This window comes from Chionomys nivalis, chromosome 11 (genome assembly GCF_950005125.1).
Source record: "Chionomys nivalis chromosome 11, mChiNiv1.1, whole genome shotgun sequence".
Lineage (NCBI taxonomy): Eukaryota > Metazoa > Chordata > Mammalia > Rodentia > Cricetidae > Chionomys > Chionomys nivalis.
This window is the reverse complement of record NC_080096.1, coordinates 60,028,857-60,054,387: the sequence shown is the minus strand read 5'-3', so window position 1 is coordinate 60,054,387 and position 25,531 is coordinate 60,028,857. Positions and strand designations below refer to the sequence as shown.

Sequence of the window (25,531 nt, the reverse complement as noted above, 5' to 3'; positions counted from 1 at the left end):
GTTTTAGCCGCATTTGTAGGCTGTGAAGGTGAGAATTAGCAGCTAGGAGCAGAGTGGGATCACTGGGGGAGAATACTAAGAGCAAACATCACAGAAAAGGGAGAGTAGCTAAACTGACATAGTAGGGTTCTGGCTGAAGACAGTTCCAGATGGTGAGACATCACTTTGAGAACAGTGCAGGATGAGTGAGCAAGGGAGGGTGATAAGATGCTTGGGGCAGAAGGGTTCCTGCCAGACTGACTCAGCAGCGGTGTAAATCTAATACCAGATTTATGAAATACACAATGAGTCTATGAGAAAATTCAGGAGGCTGTCTGAAGTCCAGTCAAGCAGATAATCTTTATCAGATGTAGGTTCTTTAAATTTACTTGAGGATTTTCCAAAGTAAAATCCTCTGATATTACTTTCCCACTTAATTGTGCTGAGGTCATAGAAAAGGATTTGCTTTATTTTCATATTTGGAAGGCTTACAAGTATGTGAAAATGTGTTGAACAACTAGGCACATGATTTGCGAGTATAGGTATTAACAGGAGTTGGTGTTGATGTGTATCTAGGCACACATCTATGAAAGAGTGTGAATGAACATGTGTGCACCTGTATGTGTATGTACACATGTATGTGGAGGTTAAAGGTCAACTTTAGTATCCTTCCTCAGGAGCCATCTCCCCCTCTGCCCTCATTTTCCTTTATTCCTCCCTCCCTCCCTTCTTCCCTCCCCCCTCCCTCTCTCTCTCTCTCTCTTTTTTTTTTTTTTGGTTTTTTTTTTTTTTTTTTTTTGGTTTTTCGAGACAAGGTTTCTCTGTGGTTTTGGAGCCTGTCCTGGAACTAGCTCTGTAGACCAGGCTGGTCTCGAACTCACAGAGATCCGCCTGCCTCTGCCTCCCGAGTGCTGGGATTAAAGGCGTGCGCCACCACCGCCCGGCTTCTCTCTCTTTCTTTCTTTCTTTCTTTTTCTTTCTTTCTTTCTTTCTTTCTTTCTTTCTTTCTTTCTTTCTTTCTTTCTTTCTTTCTTTCTTTCTTTCTTTCTTTCTAATAAAAGAAAATACTTAATTGGGCTAATAGTTCCAAAGACTTCAAGTCTGTGATGGCTGAGCAAAGTGATGACAGCAAGAACAGCTAAGAGTTCATATCTCAAGCCACAAATGGGAGGCAGAGGGCACACTAAAATGGAATAAGTCTTTTGAAACCTTAATCCTGCTCCCAGTGACACACCTCCCTAATGCTTCCCAAGCAGTTCTACCAACTAAGGACAAGTATTCAACTATATTAGCTGATGGTAGCCATTCTCTTTCAAAACTCCACAGGCCATTTTATCCTGTTAGGCTCTAGTATCATGGAAACCAGTATGATTTTGTTTAGGTTCCTTGGCTACTTTGTCTTTGTTATTCTTGCTATTAAAACTCCTCCACTCTCACTTGGGGACTGCGTCTCCTTTTTATGTCTAGTGGTGTTTTGTTTTATATCCAATACTTGACATATAAATTTCCAAATTATTCTGATTTTCTTCAAATAGCTTTGAATATGTTTTGCTTTTTTACCTTGAAAATTGGATGGGTTACTGTATTAGTAGTAGTTTTTCCTTATTCCTTATTGGCCTATCACTTGTTCTATTGGCGTGTACTCATGTTGTTTAAAAAGAAAAGAAAGGGGTTTATATTATTTAAATACAAACAGTATATTCCTAATACATTGTTTTTCCAAAGGCAGTAATCAAGATAATTAGTTGGTGTAGGCCATTTTCACTTAGGACAACAGAACAAAAGCATGGTTCCATTAAACTGACAAAAAATGCTTGCCTGTGCTGGATTCTTTCTATTTTTTCATGTGACATCTCTGGCAGTGAGATGAGCAGACAGTAGAGGACAGTTATGCTCCTACCACTCAGGTCCAGGCTTAATTATTAGACATGCAACAGAAACCCCAGGCTGTCTACTTGTCCTAGGTTCACATCTGAGTTTGCTATATATCACTTTTGCAGCATGAATAAGGGAATGAACATAGATTGTGCATAGGCAGGCCAGCCACTAGATGCTACCAACAGTAAAACAGAGTGAACTTTGTTTCTATATTTAAATGCTGATGAGCTATTTTTCTTTTATATTTATCTATTTTACATCCTGACTCTAGTTTCCCTTCCATCTTCTTCTCCGAGTCTGTTCCCCCCAGATCTCCTCTGCCCCCCACCATTCACTCATCTTTTGTTTCTATTCAGAAAATGGCAGGCCTCCCATGATATTAACAAAACATAGCATATGAAGTTTCAGTATGAATAGCCACATCCCCTTGTATTAAGGCTAGGCAAGAAAACCCACTACAAGGAATAGGGTCCCAAAATCCAGCAAAAGACTTAGAGACAGCCTGTGCTTCCACTGTTAGGAGTCCCACAGGAAGACCAAGCTACACAACTGTCACATATATACAGAAGACCTAGGTCAGTCCCATGCAGGCTCCCTGGTTGTTAGTTTCAGTCTCTGTGAGCTCCGATGAGCCCAGGTTAGTTGATTCTATGGGTTTTCTTATGATGTCCTTGACCCCTCTAACTCCTACAATCCTTCCTTTCCCTCTTCAGCATGATTTTTTGATCTCAGTCTAATGTTTGACTCTAGGCCTCTGCATCTGTTTCCATCAGTTGCTGGATGAAGCCTCTCTGATAACAATTGGGCTAGTCATCATCCTGTGAGTATAGCCAGTTCAGGCTATGTATCCCCTATTGTTAGGAGTTTTAGCTGGGATCATCCTTGTAGATTCCTGGGAGTTTTCCTATACCAGGTTTCTACCCAACCCCAAAATATCCCCTTTCTGGTCATCTATTTCAATATTCTCCTGCAGCTTCAAACCCCTACTTGATCCCTTATATTTGCATCCCCACCAGCATGCAGTCCACCCACAAAATTCATGTGTCCCCTTGAGCAGTTTTTGTTACCTCACCTCACTTCACTGTGGCTGTGGACCTTTACTTAACAGATAATATCCATGTATAAGTAAGTATATACCATATTTGTCATTCTGGGTCTGGGTTTGTCTCACCTAGGATGCATTTTTCTAGTTCCATCCATTTACCTCAATATTTTATGATGTCATTGTTTATAACAGCTGATTAATACTCCATTGTCTAAATGTACAGCGTTTTCTTTATCCATTCTTTGGCTCAGTGTTGACAGAGGTTTCTGTCCCACCCAGGTCTTCAGTTTTTCAGTCCCAAGGGAATCACACAGAGGTCTACATTAGTTATAAACTGATTGGCCTAGTATCTCGGCTTCTTATTTACTAACTCTTACATCTTAATTTAACCCACTTCCATTAATCTGTGTATCACCACGAGGTCATGGCCTATCAGCAAAGTTTCAGCAATTCTGTCTCAGGCAGTGGTGGCTCCATGGCTCCTCTCTAACTCAGCCTTCCTCCTCCCATGAATATAGGCCAAGTCAGTTTCTTTATTCATTAACCAATAAAAACAATACATAGAAGGACCTTCTACACCATTTCCCCTTTTCTGTTGAAATAAAAAGGAAGGCTTTAACTTTAACATAGTAAAATTACATACAACAAAACAGTTATCAAGCAAGAATTATAGTTACAATATTTATATCAACTTTATCTTTTCCCATAACTAAGGAAAAGTATATATCTATTCTTCAACTCCATCAAAGACTTCAGAAGGATATAATATTACTTAAATAAACAGGAAATGCATTGCAAACAACTTCCAAAATTATAGAATTAACAGAGACATCTCACTACCTGGACAGTCACCCAAAGTTCTTCCATACCATTGGAGCATCCATCTTCAGCCTACAGGCTCATAGTATCCACCAGACTTTTCCACGAAGCAGTAAATTTCAAAGACAGTTCTGCCTATACTGGCAGTTTGTCAGTCACATTTTTCTCTGTCCTGTAGAATGTCTAGCAGACTCTTTTCATGAAGCAGGAACCCCGAAGGATCTTCTCACCTTTAGGCAAGTTTATCAGTCATTTTTCTGCAAATCCTGCATGTCAAGTTTATCAAGAAATCTAAGCAAGAGCAGTTTCTTGCCAATGGTCAAGCAACTCCAGAAGGAGTCTCTTCAATGCCCATCATCCTCTTGAAGTAGCTTGGTGCTGCCAGGAGCAGGCATGCCTCATTGTCATGAAAAGTCTTAAGTTTTTAAACATTTTAAATGCCATATTCTGAAGGTCTATGAAAGATTTAAAGAATACCTATCTAACTGAAAAATATCTCTATACATCTAGAAAATCTAACTAATATGACTACAAGCTTGACTATTATAGATAGTTATCTATTAACTTATATTTCTTAATTATACATTACACTTTTAAAATAAACTAAACAATCACAATACCTTAATCAAGAGCAGAAATATACATATAACAAGATTGACCTTAAATTTGTATCAATAAACCAAGAGCTATCTATACCAATGCATATCTTTATGTATATTTCCCCTTTAAATTTAAATAAGCATTTACAAACAATATTTGGGAATATGGATGTAGTTTTGTCCAAACTTCTTCCTGATGTTTACTGGGCAAAGTAATTTTGGGGGGTGTTTATGGTGACCTCTCAGGGGATTGTAGTCTGTCAAACCATATTAGCCATGAATGAATCCACAGGTTCTTCTGTGGAAACAAAAGAAGAACCTCTTTTCCAAAGCAATGTATCCTTAAACCAAAATTCTGAAGTCAAGATACTTTTATGATGTACATGCTTGTTTAGCTTAGCAGCCCATACAATGAAATGTCTTTCTGCGCTTAGCTCCTTCAGAGTCAAAAAATTCAAAGAAAACACAACAATATACATAATCCAGACTCTCTACATATAGTCCACCTTTACGTGGTTTATTTTTCTTACTCCTTTTAATCTATGACTGTCTGTACTCTGTTTCTTTAAAGACTTTTTTAAAAAAAAAACACGATTTACTTTCTTTACTACTCTCTATACTCTTTTTCTTCTCTCTCCCAAACCTATATACATCTAGCACTGTGACCCATCTAGAAGTCTTTTATGTCTGAATCTGTTTTTATTGTGTATCTGTAAGTCTTCTCTGACCATGATGGGTTCTTAAAATGCTAAGCATTACTTAAAAGCTTTAGCTGCATCATTGCTAGGGGCAATACAGCTTTGCCTGCTTGCTCTGCCCAGTCCAGCATGGCGGAGCCACTGTCTGCCTCTGAGAGCTAGGCACATCCCCACTTCCATGCACACAGCTGGTCCAAGTTGCCACAGTATGCTGCTCACAAACCCCATCTAAGTATTTGGGCTCCTAGAAGAGCCAGAGGTCATGCTGGCAGCATGGCTCAGAAAGCCAGCATTTCAAAATGGAGTGGCTTTTTTCCTTCTAGCAGTGAGTCAGGAAAATCTCTCTTAAAGGAGCTGCAGCACACCACCAGCAAAATGATGGCTACCAAGAAGCCATGCTTAACTCTGTTCTTTTGTGTCTAAAGTTACTTTTTAAGCCGGGCAGTGGTGGCGCACGCCTTTAATCCCAGCACTCGGGAGGCAGAGGCAGGCGGATCTCTGTGAGTTCGAGGCCAGCCTGGTCTACAAGAGCTAGTTCCAGGACAGGAACCAAAAAGCTACAGAGAAACCCTGTCTCAAAAAATCCAAAAAAATAAAAAAATAAAATTACTTTTTAAGCTTTCTTACTTTTTAAGTGGATTTTAGTTAGCCACATTGGCGCCAGTTTGTTGGAGAAGAGGCTGCTTATTTGTTCCCGACTGCTCAGCCCCGAAATAATCACACAGAGGTCTACATTAGTTATAAACTGATTGGCCCATTAACTCAGGTTTCTTAATAACTAATTTTTATAACTTATATTAGCCAATAATTCTTGTCTATGTTAGCCATGTGGCTTGGTACTTTTTTTGGCCAGGCAGTCACATATTGCTTTCTCTGTGGCTGGGTCACAATTGCAGAATGTGCTTCTCTCTGCCTCTACTTCCTGCCTGGCTACTGGCCAATCAGCATTTTATTAAAAATAATACAAGTGGCAGGATAAAAGACTATTGTCCCACAGCAGTTCAGGGATGTCTAGGATGTTTTCAGGTTCTGACTATTATGAATAAATCTGCTATGAACATAGTTGAACAAATGTCCTTGAGATAGAATGTAGTGTCCTTTTGATATGTACCCAACAGTGGTATAGCTGGGTCTTGAAGTAGATTGATTCTCAATTTTCTGAGAAAACATTGATTTCCAAAGTGGATCTACAAGTTTGCACTCCCACCAGTAATAGAAGAGTCTTCCTCTTGCTCCACATCTCCAGCATTAGCTGTTACTTGTGGTTTTGATCTTAACCATTCTGACAGGTGTAAGATGGAATCTCAGAATATTTTTGATTTGCATTTCCCTGATGGCTAAGGATGTTGAACATTTCTTTAAATGTTCCTCACAATTTGAGATTCTTATGTTGGGAATTCTCTGTTTAGATATGTACCCCATTATTAATTAGATTTTTTCCTGTCTGGTTTCTTGAGTTCATTATGTATTTTGGAACTCAGCCTTCTGTCAGGTGTGGGGTTGGTGAAGCTCTTATCCCATCTGTACACTCCTGTTTTGTCCTATTGACAGTGTCATTTGCCTTATAGAAGCATTTCAGTTTCATGAGGTTCCGTTTATTAATTGTTAATCATAGTGTCTGTGCTATTAGTGTTCTTTTTAGGAAGTAGTCTCCTGTGCCCGGTGTTCAAGGCTAGTTCATATTTTTTCTTCCAATCAAGTTCAGTGTATATGGATTTAGGTTGAGGCCTTTGATTCTCATAGACTTGAATTTTGTACAGGGTGATAGTTATGGATCATTTGCATTCTTCTACATGCAGACATACAGTTATAAAAGCACCATCTGTTAAAGATTCCCTCCTTTTTCATTGTTCAATTTTAACTTCTTTGACAAAAAACAAGTGTTCATAAGTATGTAATTTATGTTTGAGTCTTTAGCTTGATTCCATTGATCCATCTGTATATTTTTATGCCAATTCCATGCTTTTTAAAAATTTCCTTAGCTCTATATTAGAGCTTGAATTTAAGGATGTTGATACCTCTAGAGGTTCTTCTATTGTACAGGATTGTTTTAGCTATTCTGCATTTTTTGATTTTCCATCTGAAAATTGAGTATTGTTTTTTCAGAGTCTATAAAGAATTGTGTTTGGATTTTAATGGGGATTACACTTAATCTGTAGATTGCTTTTGGTAAAATGGCCATTTTTACTGTTAATCCTGCCTATTCAAGAGCGTGGGAGATCTTTCTATTTTCTGATATCTTCTCCAATTTCTTTCTTCAAAGGCTTGAAGTTTTTGTCATAAGGGTCTTTCACTTGCTTGGTTAGAATTACACCAAGATATTGTATATTAGCTGTGGCTATTTAGAAAGATGTTGTTTCCATGATTTCTTTTTCTGCCCATTTGTAGTTTGTATATAGGAGGGCTACTGATTTTTTGAGTTATTCTTGTTTGCAGCCACTTTGCTGAGGGTGTTTATGAGCTGTAGGAGTTCCCTGGTAGAATTTTTGTGGTCACTTATGTATACTTTAATATCATTTGTAAATAATGATACTTTGACTTCTTTTTTTTTCCAGTTTGTATCCTCCTTGATCTCCTTTATTTGATGTATTGTTCTAGCTATAAGTTCAAATACCATATTGAATAGATATGGAGAGAGTGGACAGCCTGTCTTATTTCTGATTTTAGTGGGATTGCTTTGAGTTTCTGTCCATTTAATTTGATGTTGGCAATTGGCTTCTGTATATTGTTTTTATTATGTTTCGGTATGTTCCTTGTATCCTATCTCTCTAAGATTTTTTTCATAAGGGATATTGGATTTTATCAAAGACTTTTCAACATACAATGAGATAATCAAATGTATTTTTTTTTGCTTCAATATGTTTACATTGAGGATTTCATGACAGATTTCCATATTTTGAACCATCCCTGACTTTCTGGGATAAAGTTCACTTGATCACGATGGATGGTCTTTTTGACGTGTTCTTTGATTTGGTTTGCCAGTATGTTATTGAATGCTTTTGAATCTATGTTCATGAGGGTCTGTACTCTCTTTCTTTGTTGTGTCTTTGTATGGTTTGGGTATCAGGATAACTATAGCCTTATATAAATAACTTGGCAGTGTTCCTTCTGTTTCTATTTTTTGGGGATAATTTGAGGAATATTGGTTTTAGCTCTTCTTTGAAGATTTTGTAAAATTCTGTGCTAAAACCATCTGGCCCTGGGCTTTTTTTTATTTCCTTAGGGGTTATAGGTATATTTGAATTGTTTATCTGATCTTGATTAATTTTGATAATTGGTATTTAACAAGAAATTTGTCTACTTCCTTTAGATTTTTCAATTTTATGTAGTATTGGTTTTTGAAGTATGACCTCAGGATTCTTTGGTTTTCCTCAATGTCTGTTGTTCTGTCTCCTTTTATTTCTGATTTTGTTAAATTGGATATGCTATCTCTGTCTTGGTTAATTTGGATGAAGGTTTGTCTTTCTTATTGATTTTCTCAAAGAATTGACTTTTTGTTTCATTGGTTCTTTGTATTATTTTCTTTGTTTTTATTTTACTGATTTCAGCCCTCAGTTTAATCATCTTCTTCTGTCTACTCCTCTTGGGTGTGTTTACTTTTTTGTTCTAGAGCTTTCAGGTGTGCAGTTAAGTCTATAGTATGAGATATCTCCAATTCCTTATGCAGGCACTTGGTGCTGTGAATGCTGTGAACATTCCTCTTAGCACCACTTTCATTATGTCCCATAAAGTTGGGTATGTTGTTTTCATTGAATCTAGGAAGTCTTTAACTTTTTTCTTTACTTCTTCCTTGACCCAATGGTAATTCAGTAGAAAGTTACTCTGTTTTCATGCATTTGTAGGCTTTCTGTTGTTTCTCTTTTTATTGAAATCCAGCTTTAATCTGTAGTGATCTGATAAGATACAGCGGTATCTTAGTTAGGGTTTTTATTCCTGTGAAGAGACACCATGACCATGGCAACCCTTATAACAGAAAACATTTAATTGTGGCAGCAACTTTCAATTTTAGAGGTTCAGTCCATTGTCATTGTGGTGAGAAGCATGACACCTTGCAGGCAGATACAGTACTGGAGGAGTAACTGAGAGTCCTACACCTTTTAGGCAACAGGAAGTAAACTAACAGAGAAGGCAGTATCCTGAGGACAGCAAACTTCAAAGCCTACCCCAACAGTTACACACTTCCTCTAACAAGGCCATACCTACTCCAACAAAGTCACACTTCCTAATAGTGCCACTCCCTATGAGGATCAATTACATTCAAACTACCACAAGGGGAGGTATTTCAATTTTCTTCTATCTGTTTAGACTTGCTTTCTGACCAAGTATGTGATCAATTTTGGAGAATAATTCTATGAGGTGCTGAGAAGAAAGTGTGTTTATTTGTGTTGGAGTGAAATGTTCTATAGATATCTGTTAGGACCATCTGAGTCGTAACTTCTGTTAGCTCCACTATTTCTGTTTAGTTTTTGTCTAGATGATCAGTCTTTTGGTAGAGTGGGATAGTGAAGTCTCCATTATCAGTGTATGAACATCAATGTGTGATCTAAAGTTTAGTAGTGTTTCTTTTACGAACATAGTGCCCTTGTGTTTGGATCATATATATTGATAATTGAGATATAATGATGGTAGATTTTTCCTTTTATTAGTATGAAGTAACCTTCCCTGTCTCTTGATTAATTTTGGTTAGAAGTCTATTTTGTTAGATATTAGAATAGCTAGTCCATGTTACTTCTTATTTCTAATTTTTTACTCTGTCTGGTAATGTCTGTCTTTGATGTTGAAGCATGTTTCTTGTATTCAGCAGATGGATTGATCTTGTTTTTGCATCCATTCTGTTAGTCTGTGTATTTTTTATTGGGGAAATGAGTCCTTTGATACTGAGAGATATCAATTACCAAAGATTGTTAACTCTTGTTATTTTGTTGTAGTTGTTAATTGTGGTAGTGTGTGCATGTCAGGGTGTTTTCTTTCTTTTGGTTATGCTGGTATAAGATTATTTATTGCCTGTGTTTTGTGGATGTAATTAACTTCCTTGGATTGAAGGGTTTTTTTTTTGTTGTTGTTATATTCTGTAGGAGTGGATTTTTTGATAGATATTTTTTAATTTTGACTTTATCTTGAATATCGTGTTTTCTACATCTATGGTGAATGAAAATATTGCTGGGTTCAGTAGTCTGGGCAGGCATCTGTGGTCTCTTACAGTCTGTAGCACATCTGTGTAGGCCCCTCTGGCTTTTAGAGTCTCCACTGAGAAATTGGCTGTAATTCTAATAGGTCTGCCTTCACATGTTATTTGGCCATTTTCTCTTGCAGATTTTCATAATCTTTTTTTGTTTTTGTATTCTTAGTATTTTGACTATTATGTGATGAAGGCTCTTTCCTTTCTGGTCTAATCTATTTGGTGTTTTGTAAGCTTCTTGTACCTTCTTTAGGTTAGGAAATTTTTCTTCTATAATTTAAAAAAATATTTTTTGTGCCTTTGAGTTGGGAATCTTTTCTTTCTTCTATTCCTAATATTTTTTGGTTTGGTCTTTTCATAGTGTCCCAAATTTCCTGGATGTTTTGTGTCAGGAATTTTTTAGGTTTAACACTTTTCTTCACTGATATATCTATCAGTGATATATCTTCTCCCATGTCTCCAATGCCTGAGATTCTGTCTTCTGTATACTGTAGTCTGATGGCAGTGCTTGCATCTGCAGCTCCTTTTTGCTTACCTTGATTTTCCATCTCCAGAATTCCCTTAGTTTGTGTTTTTTTATTGTTTGTATTTCCATTTTCAGGACTTAAACAGCTTTATTCATTTTCATCAAATGTTTGTTTGCTTTTCTTGTTTTTTTTCCATTGTTTGAGAGAATTATTGATTTTCTATTTTTATTGTCTTTTCTTTAGTTTCTTCAAGTGATTTATTCATTTCCTATTTAAGGACCTCTATCATCTTCATAAAGTTGGTTTTAAGATCATTTTCTTGTGCTTCAGCTGTGTTGGATTATCTAGGGCTTGATGTAATAGGATGACTGTGTTTTGGTCGTGATATATTGCCTTCATTATTGTTGACTGTGTTCTTACACTGATGTTTAGGCATCTGGGTTTGGAGTGATTATAGATCTAGGTGCTAATTTCTGGATTTGCCTTTGTTGAATGGGTGTTTTCTCTTTTGGTTTCTGTTTTCTCTCTGGTCTTCTGACTGCCATGACCTCAGGTTGAGTAGATGGTCTCCACCTGCATTAGAAGCTAGACTTCTAGTGATCTGGATGGCCTCTGGTCTGGCCTAAGTTGGGTGCTGAAGTTCTGGCAATGTGCATTGCCTCTGATCTGGATAGGGGTCCTCTGGATTCAGAGTGCTGGCCTGACTTCTGGTGGTGTAGGAGGCTTTTGCCTGGTTATCAGGGAGTTGGCCTGGTCTTTGGGGCTCAAGATGCTGATCTTATCTCTGGTTTTCAGGTGTTTGGCCTGTTCTGATGGGGCACATCTGCAGAGATGTAGAGCAGAACATGGTAATAAAGAGAAGAGGGAGAACTGGAGTTACACTAGGCAAGTGCCGGTAGGTGGGCAGGAACTTAATTGCGTTTCAGGATGCTGTCCTGGCCTCTGGTGGAAGAGGATACTTGAGCCAGAACAGTAAGCTGGGATAAGGTGACAAGGAGGGGGGTCACTTGGGTGCTTGGGGTTATGCTGGGTGGGCTCCGGCATGGAAAGGTTATTCATGCTCTTAATGGTGGTATTTATAGAATTTTTTCTCATCTGGGTATATGATTCCCTGGAGCATCTTTTATAATTCTGATCTAGTGGCCATTAGTTCCCTTGGTTTTTCCTTTTTTCTGGAAGGTCCTTATTTCTCCTTTCACTGTGAAGCAAAACCTTATTGGGTACAACAATTTTTGTTGCAATTATTTTCTTTCGGAACCCGAAATACATGACTCCATGTCCTCCTTATATTTGGAATTTCTTCTGAGAAATCTACCATTAATCTAATGTATTTGCCTTTATGTGTTACCCTCTTGCAGATTGTCATGTGCCCTTCTTTGTCCTGTACTTTAACAACTTAACTATAATATGTCATGGTGATGGACGTCTATAATCATGTGTGTTTAAAGTTCTTGTTATACTAGGGTGTCCATGTCTTCCCCAAAATTTGGAAAGTTTTATGCTATTATCCTTTTCATAGTGGCCCCAACCTGTAATTTTTTTCCTTCTGGGATGCCAATGATCTGAATATTTACATTTTAAGGGTGTCTCAAGTTTTTGTATTTTCTCTTCAAGCATTTTTTATTTCTCTTTTATTCTTTCTGACATTAACAACTCAAAAGATCTGTCTTCAGTCTCTCTCTCTCTCTCTTTTTTTTTCTCTTCTGCTTGACCTGATTGGTTGCTGGCACTGCAGTTTCCATCTGACCCTGAGAGCTTTTCATCCCCTCCCTGACTTCTTTCCTGCCTCTTTCAGATCCTGTGCAGCCTTCCTTATTTCATTTAACTGTTGGTGTTTCCTTCATTATATCCCTCATATTTCTGTGTTGAGAATTATGTTTTGTTGGGATTATTATCTTTTTTGATACTATGTGATGGTATTCTTATGTGACTTTCTCTTAATAATGCCTTTGGAGGCATTAGTCAGTTCTGAGTTTGACTTATAGCAGATTCTCTCATAATCTCCAAGGCTAATCTTCCACCATGTTTTTTTTCTTGCATCGCGCTGACTTACTATCGAGACAGGACTTTCTGGGACTAGGCTGATGTGCCAGTGGAGCCCCGGGGATCTTCATGTTGCTGCCTCCCCAGCAAAAGGGTTACAAGCACACATAACAGTTCACAGCTTTTTACACTCCTTACATGTGTATGAGTAATCGAACTCAGATCCTCTTGATTGTACAGCAAACACTGTACAGACTAAGAAAGATATCTCCCTTGCCCATGATACATGATATTTAAAAATGTAACTAGCATGCAAAGTATTAGCTTTCATTATGATATTTTCAAACATAAATTGTTTTTATTGATACTGCTTCCTTTGTCCTCCTCCTACTCCTATCGCCTGTTGGACCCTGCCACCTCTCCTTTGCCCTAACTTCCTTTGCAAGTTCAAGTCACGTAAGTCCTTGTTTTAGTTTGGGTTGTTATTGCTGTGAAGAGACACCATGACCACAACAACTCTTAAAAAGAAAACGTTTAATCGAGGTGATGGCTTACAGTTTAAAATGTTCATGATGGGGAACATGGCAGTGTGCAGGCAGACATGGTATGGTACCATGGCTATATCTTGCCCAGAAGGCAACAGGAAGTTGACTGAGACACTGATGTATCCTCAGCATATGAAACTCACTCCCACAGTGACACACTTCCTCCAACAAAGTCATGCACCCTAATAGAGCCATTCCCTATGAGATTATGGGGGCCAAAAATCCACATTCCACTCCCTGTCCCCCATAAGCTTGCAACAATATCAGAATGCATAATGCATTTAGTCCAATTTCAAAAGTCCCCATAATCTATCACAGTCTCAACAATGTTTAAAAGTCCAAAGTTACTTCTGAGACACATGACAATCACTTAACTATAATCACCTGTTAAAAAAATCAAAATCAAAAAGCAGATCATATACTTTTAACATAGAATGGCACAGGATATATGTTACCGTTCCAAAATTCAGGGAAGGAACACAAAGAGGAAATATTGAATGAAAGCAAGATTGAAAACCAATTGAGCAAACTCCAAGCTCTGCATTTCTGTGTCTGATGTCAAAACATTTCCCACATCTCTATTTAGCTTTGTTGACTGCAACACACTTCTTTCTCTTGGGCTGGTTCCACTCCCTGTTAGCAGCTCTCCTTGGCAGGTATCGTGCAACTCTGGCATCTCTAACATCTTGGTTAATTACAAAATTCCAACCATCCAATATCTGGGATCTATTCACAATCTTTTCGACTCCTCCAAAGAACTTGAGTTCCTTCTCTGGTTCTGCCCACTTCAGTACACACAACTAACTTTTTAGGCTCTGGCTGGCTCCACTCCACTTCTACTGGTGTTCTTGGTCATTCCATGGTACTGGCATTTCCAAAACACTGGGGTCTTCTGCTGCAACTAGACTGCTCTTTCACCAATAGCCTTTCATAGGCTCTCCTCAAGGTGCCAAGCCTCAACTTCTTTGCATAAGCCCTTCAGTCCTGGGCCTTCAGCTGCCACTGAGGCTGCACCTTCACCAATGGCCTTTCCTAGCCTCTCACAATGTCAAACCTCAGCTACTCTCTGTGACCCCTTCATGCCTTAGAAACCAGTATCACCGGGGTGACACATTACAAAGGCCTCTCTCTACCATGAGGTGCAACCTTGGCCACCTCTGGAACATAACTTCTCTGTGCTCTCAGGAAACACTTTCCAGAAGATTTCACCTCAATACTAGTCTCTTCTTAGTCACTGCTAATTTCTTAGCTTCAGCCAATCAACGTCAATTATCATATCAAAGCAAAATTTTGCTTTAGTTGTTCCAGTATTCTGTTAATCCCAGTTGATTGTACAGCTACAGCAAACAAGAATCACAGGATCTTAATTCTTTTCTTCTATCCTTAACTGTGAAACCAAAACCCGCCAGCTTTCTGTCTTTCACTGATTTGAAACTAGCTTGCAGACCAGGCTGGCCTTGAACTCACAGAGATCTGTCTGCCTCTACCTGCCTCTAGAGTGTTAGGATTAAAGGTGTGTGCCACCATTGCCTGAGGTCACGATTCTTTTTATTCCATTATTTAATCTTTTTATCTCCTTGAATACAGGATTTATCTGAGTTCCACTTTATGGTGCCCTTTTTGTCTTCAAATATTTTTCCTTGCTCAGCTTGCTCCTTTTATTATAAATCTTCATTAGAGTTACCACGAATATCCACAAGACAGAGTCTATACTTGGCTGCTTTGAGAATTCTTCTGCCAACAGAATTAATCTGAAACACTTCACTTTAGCCTCGGGCAGACTCTTCAGACAGAGGTAAAAGGCAGAGCCACTTCTTTCACTAAAATATCACAAAAATGATTTCTAGGCAACATAGTGAAATTCATCTCTGAAAACTCTTGGGCCAGCTCCTGACATTTCAAATAATTATCAGCACCATTATCTTCCATGCTCCTACTAGTATGTTCCATTAAGCAGTGCTTAAAGCATTCTACTGCTTTCCTAACTCAAACTCCCAAAGTCCATCTCACTCCAAACAAAAACATGGTCAGACCTATCACAGTAATACTCCACTCCTGGTACCAACTTCTGCCTTAGTTTGGGTTTTTATTGCTATGATGATACACCATGACTACAGAAACTCTTCCAAAACAATATATATTTAATTGAGGCACTTTTAGAGGTTCATGGAGAGAAACATAACAACATACAGGCAGATACGGTTGCTGGCTACATCTTACCAGGAAGGCAGCAGGAAATCTGCAGAGACACTGAGTAGTATCCTGAGCATAAGAAACCTCAAAGCCCATCGCTGCAGTGACACACTTCCCTCAACAATTCCATATTCACTCCAACAAGCCCGTCTCTACAGTGACACACTTCTTCCAACAATTCCATATTCACTGTGACAAAGTCACACCTCCTAATAGTGCCACTGCCTATGGGATTATGGGATTATTGGGAGCCAATTACATTCAAACTACCACAGTCCAATTACCCTCTCTCCTTTCCTCGGCACTTTTCTCCCTCTTGTCTCTGTTCTACATTTTTTGCCCTATACATAATTAGACCCCACTACACACACCCCACATACACATAGGAGTTCTTTAGCTGATTATGATGACATATGCCTTTAATACCAGCACACAAGAGGCCAAGACAAAATTTTGACTTTAAAGCCATCTTAGGCTACACACAGGGTCAGTCTTCCAACACACATGCACACATGTACACACACACACATGCATGCACGCACACACATAGGTATGTTTATTGTAATGAAGTTCATTGAAATTCATAGTACATAATAAAAGATACCCTCATAAAAATCTATTTGTATGCTGAAAAATGTAATTGAATACATGTAATTACTATATTTTTGATTTTATCTTAATGTTTTCTACTCTTCCATTGTCTTTGCTGATTATTTTACTATAACCTTCCTTAACTTACACATTTTATGTAATTATTAATTATTTTAATTTTTTATAGGATGAATCTTCAAGATGAATTGGATGAACTTAAAGTACATATGTCTATTGATAAAACAACAATACAAGAATTGAATAGGTGCATGGCAGAGAAAAGAGAAGGTAAGTTTTTAATTAAAATAAATCTTTAGCATTATTAAATTCTCTAGTTTTTGTTTCAATTTAAGGATATTACTTAGTTTCTCCATTTTTGTATCATGTTATTTATTTATAACACACTGAATTTTTATGTTTCATGAGAAAATCAAATACAGTGAACTCCTAAATATCTCACTTTGAACAGGCACACAATTTCTTACAACTTTTCCGTGGGATTTGGGAGATGGCTGAGCTGTTAAAGCTGTTGCTGCACAGGCCTGTGAGCTGAGTTCAACCCCGGAACCCTTGTCTAGGAGGGGGAGAACACTGCCTCTAGGACCATGACCCTTCTGGCCTCTCTCTCTTTCTCTTAATATAAAATTGTGAAGTAATGTTTTATAATTATAAAAATAACAAAAAATGACTATTTTTATTCTTCATTCATGAAATTTTCCTTGTTAGACTTGCTCACAATTTTATCATTCATTTAACAGTGATTCATTCATGTTTTCTTTTGCTATTACAAGATTTTGAAGGTACTTAGTTCTCTCTAACGTTGTGGGACCACAGTCCTAAACCTAGAGAGAAGCTTTGTTCATTCATTGAATGTGTGACCACTGTGACCACTTGCCTCATGATAGGGGATGCACCATGTTACCAATGTAAGTTGTTCCTATGGTAAAAGTGAAGACAATTATATTTACTGTGCACCTTCAGTATCTTAGTAGAAGAAGCAAATCAGGCTAATATAAGATTCCTCCAGCTTCTGCCACTCAGCTGCTGTCAGAACCCCTAGTGATGGTTTGCAGTGAACTCTTTGTCTAGCTTTGTCTCAGTTGTTACATTACTGACTCAGTCTAAAATATGTTGTTAGTGATTTACCAAAGTCAGATTTAACTTTTCTACTTTATACGTTTAGTTTTCACCAAAATATGAGCTTACCCCTTCATTGGCTTCTGAGACATGGTTTTTGTTTTCAGTTTTCTCCTCTTGCCAGGAACTTTTCTCTTTCTTCGACTGAAACATTCCCACTTCTTTCTTAACAATTGGGACCCTGAATAGTCTTCTTGTTTTATTGTTAAAAGTAATTATATTGTTTTTTTGTTTTTTGTTTTTTTTTTGTTTTTGTTTTTTTTGGTTTTTCGAGACAGGGTTTCTCTGTGGTTTTGGAGCCTGTCCTGGAACTAGCTCTTGTAGACCAGGCTGGTCTCGAACTCACAGAGATCCGCCTGCCTCTGCCTCCCAAGTGCTGGGATTAAAGGCGTGCGCCACCACCGCCCGGCTATATTGTTTTGAAAACAAAAGCATACATAGATAAACATTCAAGCAATGAGAAAGAACCAAATTAAGAAGAAAAGGAAAAACTTGTGACTTAACAATTCCAAATCAATATCTTACATTGCACATTGGTTTCTTGCATATTGGTGCTTATTGTAGCACTGTATACAGTAGCTGAGTTATGGAACCAACCTAAGTACCCAACATCGAGGATTGGTGGACAAATGTGCTATATGTGCACAATGGATTTTTTTCAGCCTTAAGAATAAAGCTATGCTCTTTTCAGGAACATAGGAAAAATGAGATAAAATTAAGTAAATTAGGCCTGTCTTAGGCAATACCATGTTTTTATTTATTTGTGGCTCTGTATTTTATATACGTGTGTTTGTGACGTGTAGATAGAAATAAAACTGTCTGGGGGCTAAAGGGATTGACAGGAACAGAAAGCAGCAACAGAAGGACGGATTTATGAAGGGACTGTGCTGAGTATATACACCTAAAGGAGAGCTTTTTAAAAATCAGAAAAATCAGAAAAACTCCCACAAGTTCTTATTTTGTCCTGTCTTGCTGTATCTATTTTTGTACTGATTGACTGTTGTCTCTTGAAGGCCTACTCTTTTCTGAAGAGGAAATAGAGGCTGGTGGATGGGGGAGGGGAGGTGGAGGGGAACTAGGAGGAATGGAGGGAGGGGAAACTATGGTTGATGCATTGTCTGAGAGAAGGATCTTTAATCCCAGCACTCGGGAGGCAGAGACAGGCGGATCTTTGTGAGTTCGAGGCCAGCCTGGTCTACAAGAGCTAGTTCCAGGACAGGCTCCGTAGCTACAGAGAAACCCTGTCTCGAAAACAAAACAAAACAAAACAAAAATAGAAAAGAAAAGGAGGAAAATAAACAAATAAAGTAATATGGTATAATTAAGAAATACATTCAAAAGTAGCAATCGCAAATAGAGGAAGAGCCATTTAATGAATAATTTGATTTGAAAGAAGTATCTGAGACATTGGGAATAAGTATACAGGCAAGATAAAACTATCATGTTCAATCTGACTGAGCTGAATTACTTATCCTATACACAAACAAACTAAAATGAATAAATGTTATGTGCACTAAAATATATCATAAAGAATTAGTATGTAATGAATTGAAATCACAGAAAAATATGTTTTCAGTTACTAAAATGAATGCAATTATTTATTTTCTACTAAATTATATTTTTGTAGTATTTTTATTTGTTTTAAATTGAATCACAGATCAAGAAATACAATCAGTAAAACATAGTTATCATTTATCAATAAAAGTCCAAAGAATAGAAGAAGTAAGGTAAGTTTCAATATTAGCCATTGATATCCTTAGGATAGTGCAAAAATTAGCATGTCAATTCAAGAGTAAGATTGTTTCATTTGGCTCAATGTAGTTTGCACTAACACTTTTCCATATTCTCATTTGCATTTGGGGGAAATAAAATGTATTATGTCATTAAATAATGTAAAATACAACCTACTGAATGCTAAGTGGCTATATTTATATTTAATAGCAAATTAATTTTGTAAAATGATAGCCCTAATTTAGGAAGATTGGAGTTGTGTTTTGCTATTAAGTATTTCAAATAAAACTAGTGGAAATCAAATTAAAAATGGTAAATTATGTTCACAATTTATAAAAAATAATTTAATTATTAAAACAAACATGAAATTATTTTTTATGTTTGTTTTGTTAAATGTTAAAATGGAAAAAAAATCACAAAAATATGATAGGCTTTAAAAATAATGTTACTATAATTAAATTGAGAATATAAAAGAATAATAAGATGATTAGCAGTAAAAAGTTGCAGAATCATTTAGATTAATTATCCAATGGAATGTTGGGGCTTGGAAACTAATAACCCAAACTAATGACACTTTGACATGGGACAGAATCTTTCTATGCAGTCCAGGATGACATGGAATTCAGAATCTTTCTTCCCCAGCCCCTGAATCCTGAACATCCTGTACCCCAGCTATGCCGAGTAATTTGAAATAGGGGAAACTGGGGAGTTTTTCAGCCTCCTTAGAACCTGGTCATTTCTGACCTTCCTTTGTATCTTGCTATCAGGCTCAGGAAGCCGTGCAGATTACCTTATGTGACTTGGATCCCTCTCTAAAATCCCAGTAACCAAGGATTAACTCATAGAAAAGCAGGCTTAAAGGTATTTGACAATTCTCTTTAAAGATACCTGTTATGCTGAGTCTTGGACATGGAATGCTACTGCAGTTTCTGTGTTCACCTCTGTCCCTGTCATGGTCTGTCCATCAGACTCACTCAGTTTCCCTAAAGGTCATTTTCTACCCCTAAAAAAGGTCTTCAATCCCTTGCTCCATCTCCTTTTTCCTATTGCTGAGGGTACTGCAGCTTGGACCATCTGGCACTTCTGCAATTTTCATAGTCTGTGTGGTATTCATTTTCCCCTACAAATCCCTATTTATTTCAGTGCACTTAGACTCCAAGAAAGTGGGAGAAAATCCCTTTACCACCATGATAAACCAAGAAGATTAAACGGAAATGAAACAAAAATTAAAATCAAACAAATTTTAACAAATTATTTAAAAAAATTAATGTTTAAAAACAGAAAAAGAAAAATTTCTGAGAAAGAAGGAACAAAACCCAGAAGAATTTTAATGCTAGTAAAAGTTAAAGCATTTAAACCATATGATAAGTCTTGTAGAATAAAGCACACTTGTCAAGAGAGAGAGAGAAAGAGAGAGAAGAAATGTCATTTTCTTAACTAGGCCCTCTTGCCTCAGTCTGCACATCCTGAGATGTTTGAACTGAAGTGGCAAAAAGTATATTCCTTGTTTCACTCCATAGTCTGAGCCTAGCTGTTTCAGTATACTTATAGAAGCTATATAGGCCAGAACAAAATCTTTCTGGGTGACATCCACACGTGCACATGCTCACCTAGCGACACCCACAGGTGCACATGCTCACCTAGCGACACCCAAGGGTGCACATGCTCACCTGGCGACACCCACAGGTGCACATGCTCACCTGGCGACACCCACAGGTGCACATGCTCACCTGGTGACACCCACAGGTGCACATGCTCACCTGGCGACACCCACAGGTGCACATGCTCAGCTAGCGACACCCACAGGTGCACATACTTGCCTAGCGACACCCACAGGTGCACATGCTCACCTAGCGATACCCACAGGTGCACATGCTCAGCTAGCGACACCCACAGGTGCACATACTAACCTAGCAACACTCACAAGTGCACATGTTCAGCAAGTCTGTCCAGTATTTCTTGCACATACCTAGGACAAAATATTCAGCAAGGAAATTTTTTAAAAAAATCATTCTTCAGTGTTAATTTTATTAGTAACATATAGATGTCATTAGTACTCTATGTATGTGAATATTTTACTATTATCTTATTTTTAAGGAGAAACATTTCACTCAGAGCTATAGGAGATATTTAAATGACTAGAGCAGGTGAATTATATTTGCATATTATTTCTATATTGCTGAAGAGTGCTGTAAATGAATTCAGCACCATGGTGTTAGGGGACTAGAAAAAGAAGCTTGGGAGCTGATAGAGTATTATCAAGGTAAAGGTACATGTTCCCCAAGAGGCAAATTCTACCTATTCTAGCTTTTATTATTCTTAGGACAGTGTTCTATTTATTTCATGAACACAGAAGTTTTAATTGAGTATGTCATGTTTCAAAGACAAAAGAAATGCCTAATTCACTCTAACAAACTTGTTAGTCACTGTTTTTATCAGGAGGATTTCTACTCTACAGAGAATAATATTGTTTTCTCTTCCTTTGTTGATAAATCAAAGTTTACACTGACCTACAGCAGTCAAGCTTACTTTAAAGCAAAAGCAAGTTGGCACAGATGCATACCCTCTTAGCGTCATGCTCTCTTTTCTGATCCTTGCTTTGTTCTTTAGGAATATTATACTTAAGAGACAGTTAAGGAATTAACTAAAAAATGGTAACTTCATCACTGTAACTTATCTGTAAATAAAATAGTTATAGGTTTCAATGAATTTTAATATTAATGAAAAAAATTTGACAATGTTTCCCTGAATTTGGTAACTTGCTTACAGGTTTTGGCTGCACCAAGAAGCTGTGGTAGTTAGTTGTCAGCCCGCGCAGGAGTGATTTGTCAAACAACTTCACCCGCTTCTTAGGAAGTGAAGCTGCAGCTCCTCTAGCTTTGAGGCTTTTATGGCTAACCTGCCCGTGCACAGTCTTTCCGTGGAAGGAAAGGTTCATGCACTGTTATGGTTTCAGTCTCTAATTCCATTACTGTTTGCTTTGTTCAGTGATCACTCTGATCCTCATGGCAGGGAACAGGATCAGCAGAACAAAACTGGTAGTCACTGTAGATAAAACGGCAATGAATTCTGCTTTTAAGGTAAAGGCAGAATAGTCTACAAAAGCTTGAGCATGGGAATGAAAGTATTGCATTGTTAGCCTGCAGATCTATTGTACCTTTGAAAATCTTAACACTGCAGGAAAAAACCTGTGACACTATAAAGATATGTAATTATGTGACCAAAAAAAGCCCTTAAGAGAGGTCACCATTTTGTTCTGGTCAAATACTTGACAGCAGAGTAGACTAGATTATTCATAATTGAAAAACGACAAAACCTTTCCTCTTAAAATGATAGCACAGTGTCTGAGCAATATATGATATACCCTAATATATTATTCGTTTGCTTCCAGAACAGCTCTTTAGACACCACGAAGATGCTGGGGTCGAGAAGAGTGCTCCAGAGAAGAATGAGAAAGCAATACCGGAGCAGACGCTACAGAAGGTAGTCCAATCTTTAAGATATTGAGCTGAGCAAGTTAAATCTGAATTTTACCATAAAGGATTATATTTTAAAACAAGGGCTCATGAACTTAAACCTTGTGTGAATCCTTGATTTAAATTCATAATTCAAAATCATTGGCTTGCCAAAATGGGTTAACAAAATCAATGTTAGAAAAAATAAATGGGTAAACATTTGTGCTTCCTTGGACATAGATTAAAAATATTTTTATAGATGGAGGGGAGAAAATGAAAAGAAGAAAAGTTAACAAAATTTAGAGTATATGTGCCTCTTAGTTATAAGTGAGCAGTTCAAGTTACAAGTGGGTCAGGAGGCCAGATTTCTTTTCCTATTCATAGCTCTACCAGAGTAAAATGGCAATGTCTTCATAATTTAAATATGTGTGACTTACTGTCAAAAATTACCCTATGATTTAGTGTAGTTTTCTGTATTATGTAGGACAGTCCAGGTCAGCCTGTTGACACAATACAGCATTAGTCTTATTGAAAGTAAAATGCTGCTTTCAAATTTTAGTATTCATATTAACTTATTTCTTTTTATGAAATGTATTGTCAGGTTCAAAGAAATGATTCCAAGTGGATAAACATTTACTAGCCATATTATTGAAGATTTATCTTTCAGTAATGGACTCTCTGTTTACTAGCTCCTCAGTAATGGACTGACTGTTACCTAGTTACTCTGGATTAGTCTTTGGTATTACTAAAGCATCACTTCATAAACAAAACTGAAAATGCAAACATGTATAAGCAATTTCACTTTACTGCCTTTATTTCCTGTACCTGTGGATAGACTTATAGCGACTTTTCATGAGGCCTTGACACTGTCTTGTAACAAAGGATGTCACCTCACTGCTACTGAATGACATGTACCAGGTGAACATAGTAGGCGAGAGACTGAGACAGGCTCACATCCATTCATCTTGAAGGAAGGTGAAGCACTGATGCCCTCAATGTACCATCAGCTGGGATACTTAACACTTTGTATTAATGCATCATCTTTGTTTCAAGATAGTATTTTCCTTACTGTTTTGTATAATTTTGTCTGTATAGATTCATGCTATATAACTGTTCCTCTAGAAGGAAAGCCTAAGGAAACTATGACTTCTTTCTACCCTCTACAACTGACAACTAACATTATGGGTCCAGAAATGCATTTAGGCACAGAAAAAGAACAGTAATTATTTTCATTGAATTTGAATCAAATTAGCATATTAATTTCTTACTTTTTAATATTAGTTTTATTTAGATTTATGTAGCATTAAGGATTGAATTTAGGGGTTTTATGCATCCTAGGCAAGTTACGTACCAAAAATCTATTTGTCCAGCCATATATGCATATATTTCTTTTTAAAAAGTATATAGAGTTTTATATATATATATATATATATAATATGTATATTTAGTATGGTTTTCTGTGTTTTACTAGGACAGTCTATGTCCCGCATGTAGTCACAATACAGCACTACTATCACTGATAGTAAATGCTGCTTTCAAATTGTAGCATTTGTCTCAATATATTTCTTCTTACAAAATACATTATCAGGTTCAATGTAATGGTTTCAAGGTTGAACTGCACAGGCTGGGTTTGAACTCATTCTGTAGCCCAGGCTGGCCTTGGCCTTGCAGCATTCTGTGCTTCATGTCCTGAGTAGCTAGGTTCAGGAGCTCCAACATCAAACACATCTGAATTTCCTTCTTGCGTGTGTATATTCCTATGTGTATGGTGTGGTGTGTGCATATGCATACTTGTGGAGATCTGAGACCACCTCAGGCACAAACCACCATTTCTTTCTTTTCTTTTTTTTTTTTTTTTTCTGGTCTGGAATAATTCACTCACCTGTCAAGTAGCCTTGGCTAGCTGGTCTGTGAGATGCAGGAGTCTACCTGTCCTTGCCTCCCCAGCTCTAGAATACGCTGGGTTTTGTATGTAAGTTCTGGGGATCAAGCTCAGATCTTTGTACTTGAGTTGGGTACTTTACTGACTGAGCTCTCTGACCAGCCCCAAAGACACATCACTGAAAGGAACAATAAAGGGCTTCAGGGCCAGCTTTCCACTGGAGTTCATAATATATGGACTGACAGGAGCTCTAGGTTTAGTTTAAAACAGAGGTGTGAATTGAGCAGTCTTGGGCAAGGTGTGGTCTGACCATTTTTATGTCAGCTCAGAGCCATCATCAGGGTGGTCCAATAAAGTGTTATATTGTTAATCTGTTACTCCCTGAGAATGCAGCTTTTTGGCCTCATGGATAGCTATCCTCATTTGGAGGTGTAGAGGTATCTGACCTTATGGCTCTTTGTGAAATTCTAGATGATTCGATAGGTAAGGTTAGAGACAACAACCATGCGTTTCTTGAGCCAGCACACAAATTCAAAACAAACACATAGATGTCCGGCTCTTGTGCTTTTAGTTGCCTTGTGGGCTCAAATGAAGAGTCAGTAATTCTTTGCAAAAGCCGTTTTGGAGTTTCTGTTTCAATTACACTTATAAAACTATTTTGAAAAATAGTTAAATGTTATGTTTCAAATAACAACTCTTGTTATTTTACAAGTTCTAAATCCAAACTTCCTTTTGCAGCAGTAATAATAATTTTGTCCTTGGTGTTTAGACCTACAGTGTTTATATCCTATCATGCATTACTTTAAGATGTGCAAGTGTATGTCTTTCCAGTGACTGTCGAAACATAGGGCCATCATTGTATTTGATCATCACTGTATCCTTCAACAGGAGCAATATTCATTGAAATCAATGGAAATGTTTTACTTATAAACAACCTTCAAATTCTTGTGGAGATCTGAGACCACCTCAGGCACAAACCACCATTTCTTTCTCTTCTTTTCTTTTTTTCTGGTCTGGAATAATTCACTCACCTGTCAAGTAGGCTTGGCTAGCTGGTCTGTGATTGTTTTAGATTGTTGAACATTATTTTTTGGAAAAAGATTTTATTGTGTGAAATAAGAATGCCATGAGAGTTTAAAAGATACTTTTCTAATTTAGAAATAAAACTGTTTTAGGTTATTTATTTTGTCATCACTTTTTAATGTGTTTCTCAAGTATTTACTAATAGTTTCTCCATGAACCTATTTTAGGCTATTTCTATAAACAGTTGATTTTCTGAAAATATTTCTTCTCACAGTGAGACCATATAATGAAAGCACCTACAGTCTTAGAGAACTCTGCAGCTCATTG

General features: G+C 37.4%; 1 protein-coding gene across 8 annotated transcripts in view; it reads left to right on the top strand.

The window, feature by feature from the left end:
• Cntln (centlein) overlaps positions 1-25,531 on the top strand; it is a 236,057-nt gene that overhangs the window by 129,912 nt on the left and 80,614 nt on the right. For 7 of the 8 annotated variants that reach the window (XM_057784199.1, XM_057784198.1, XM_057784196.1 and 4 more), the window contains 2 exons: positions 16,164-16,264; positions 22,236-22,327. In XM_057784199.1, the coding sequence (XP_057640182.1) occupies positions 16,164-16,264; positions 22,236-22,327 (193 nt within the window). Of the gene's footprint in view, positions 1-16,163; positions 16,265-22,235; positions 22,328-25,531 lie in introns of those variants that run through there. The other variant, XM_057784202.1, reaches the window with a different exon arrangement.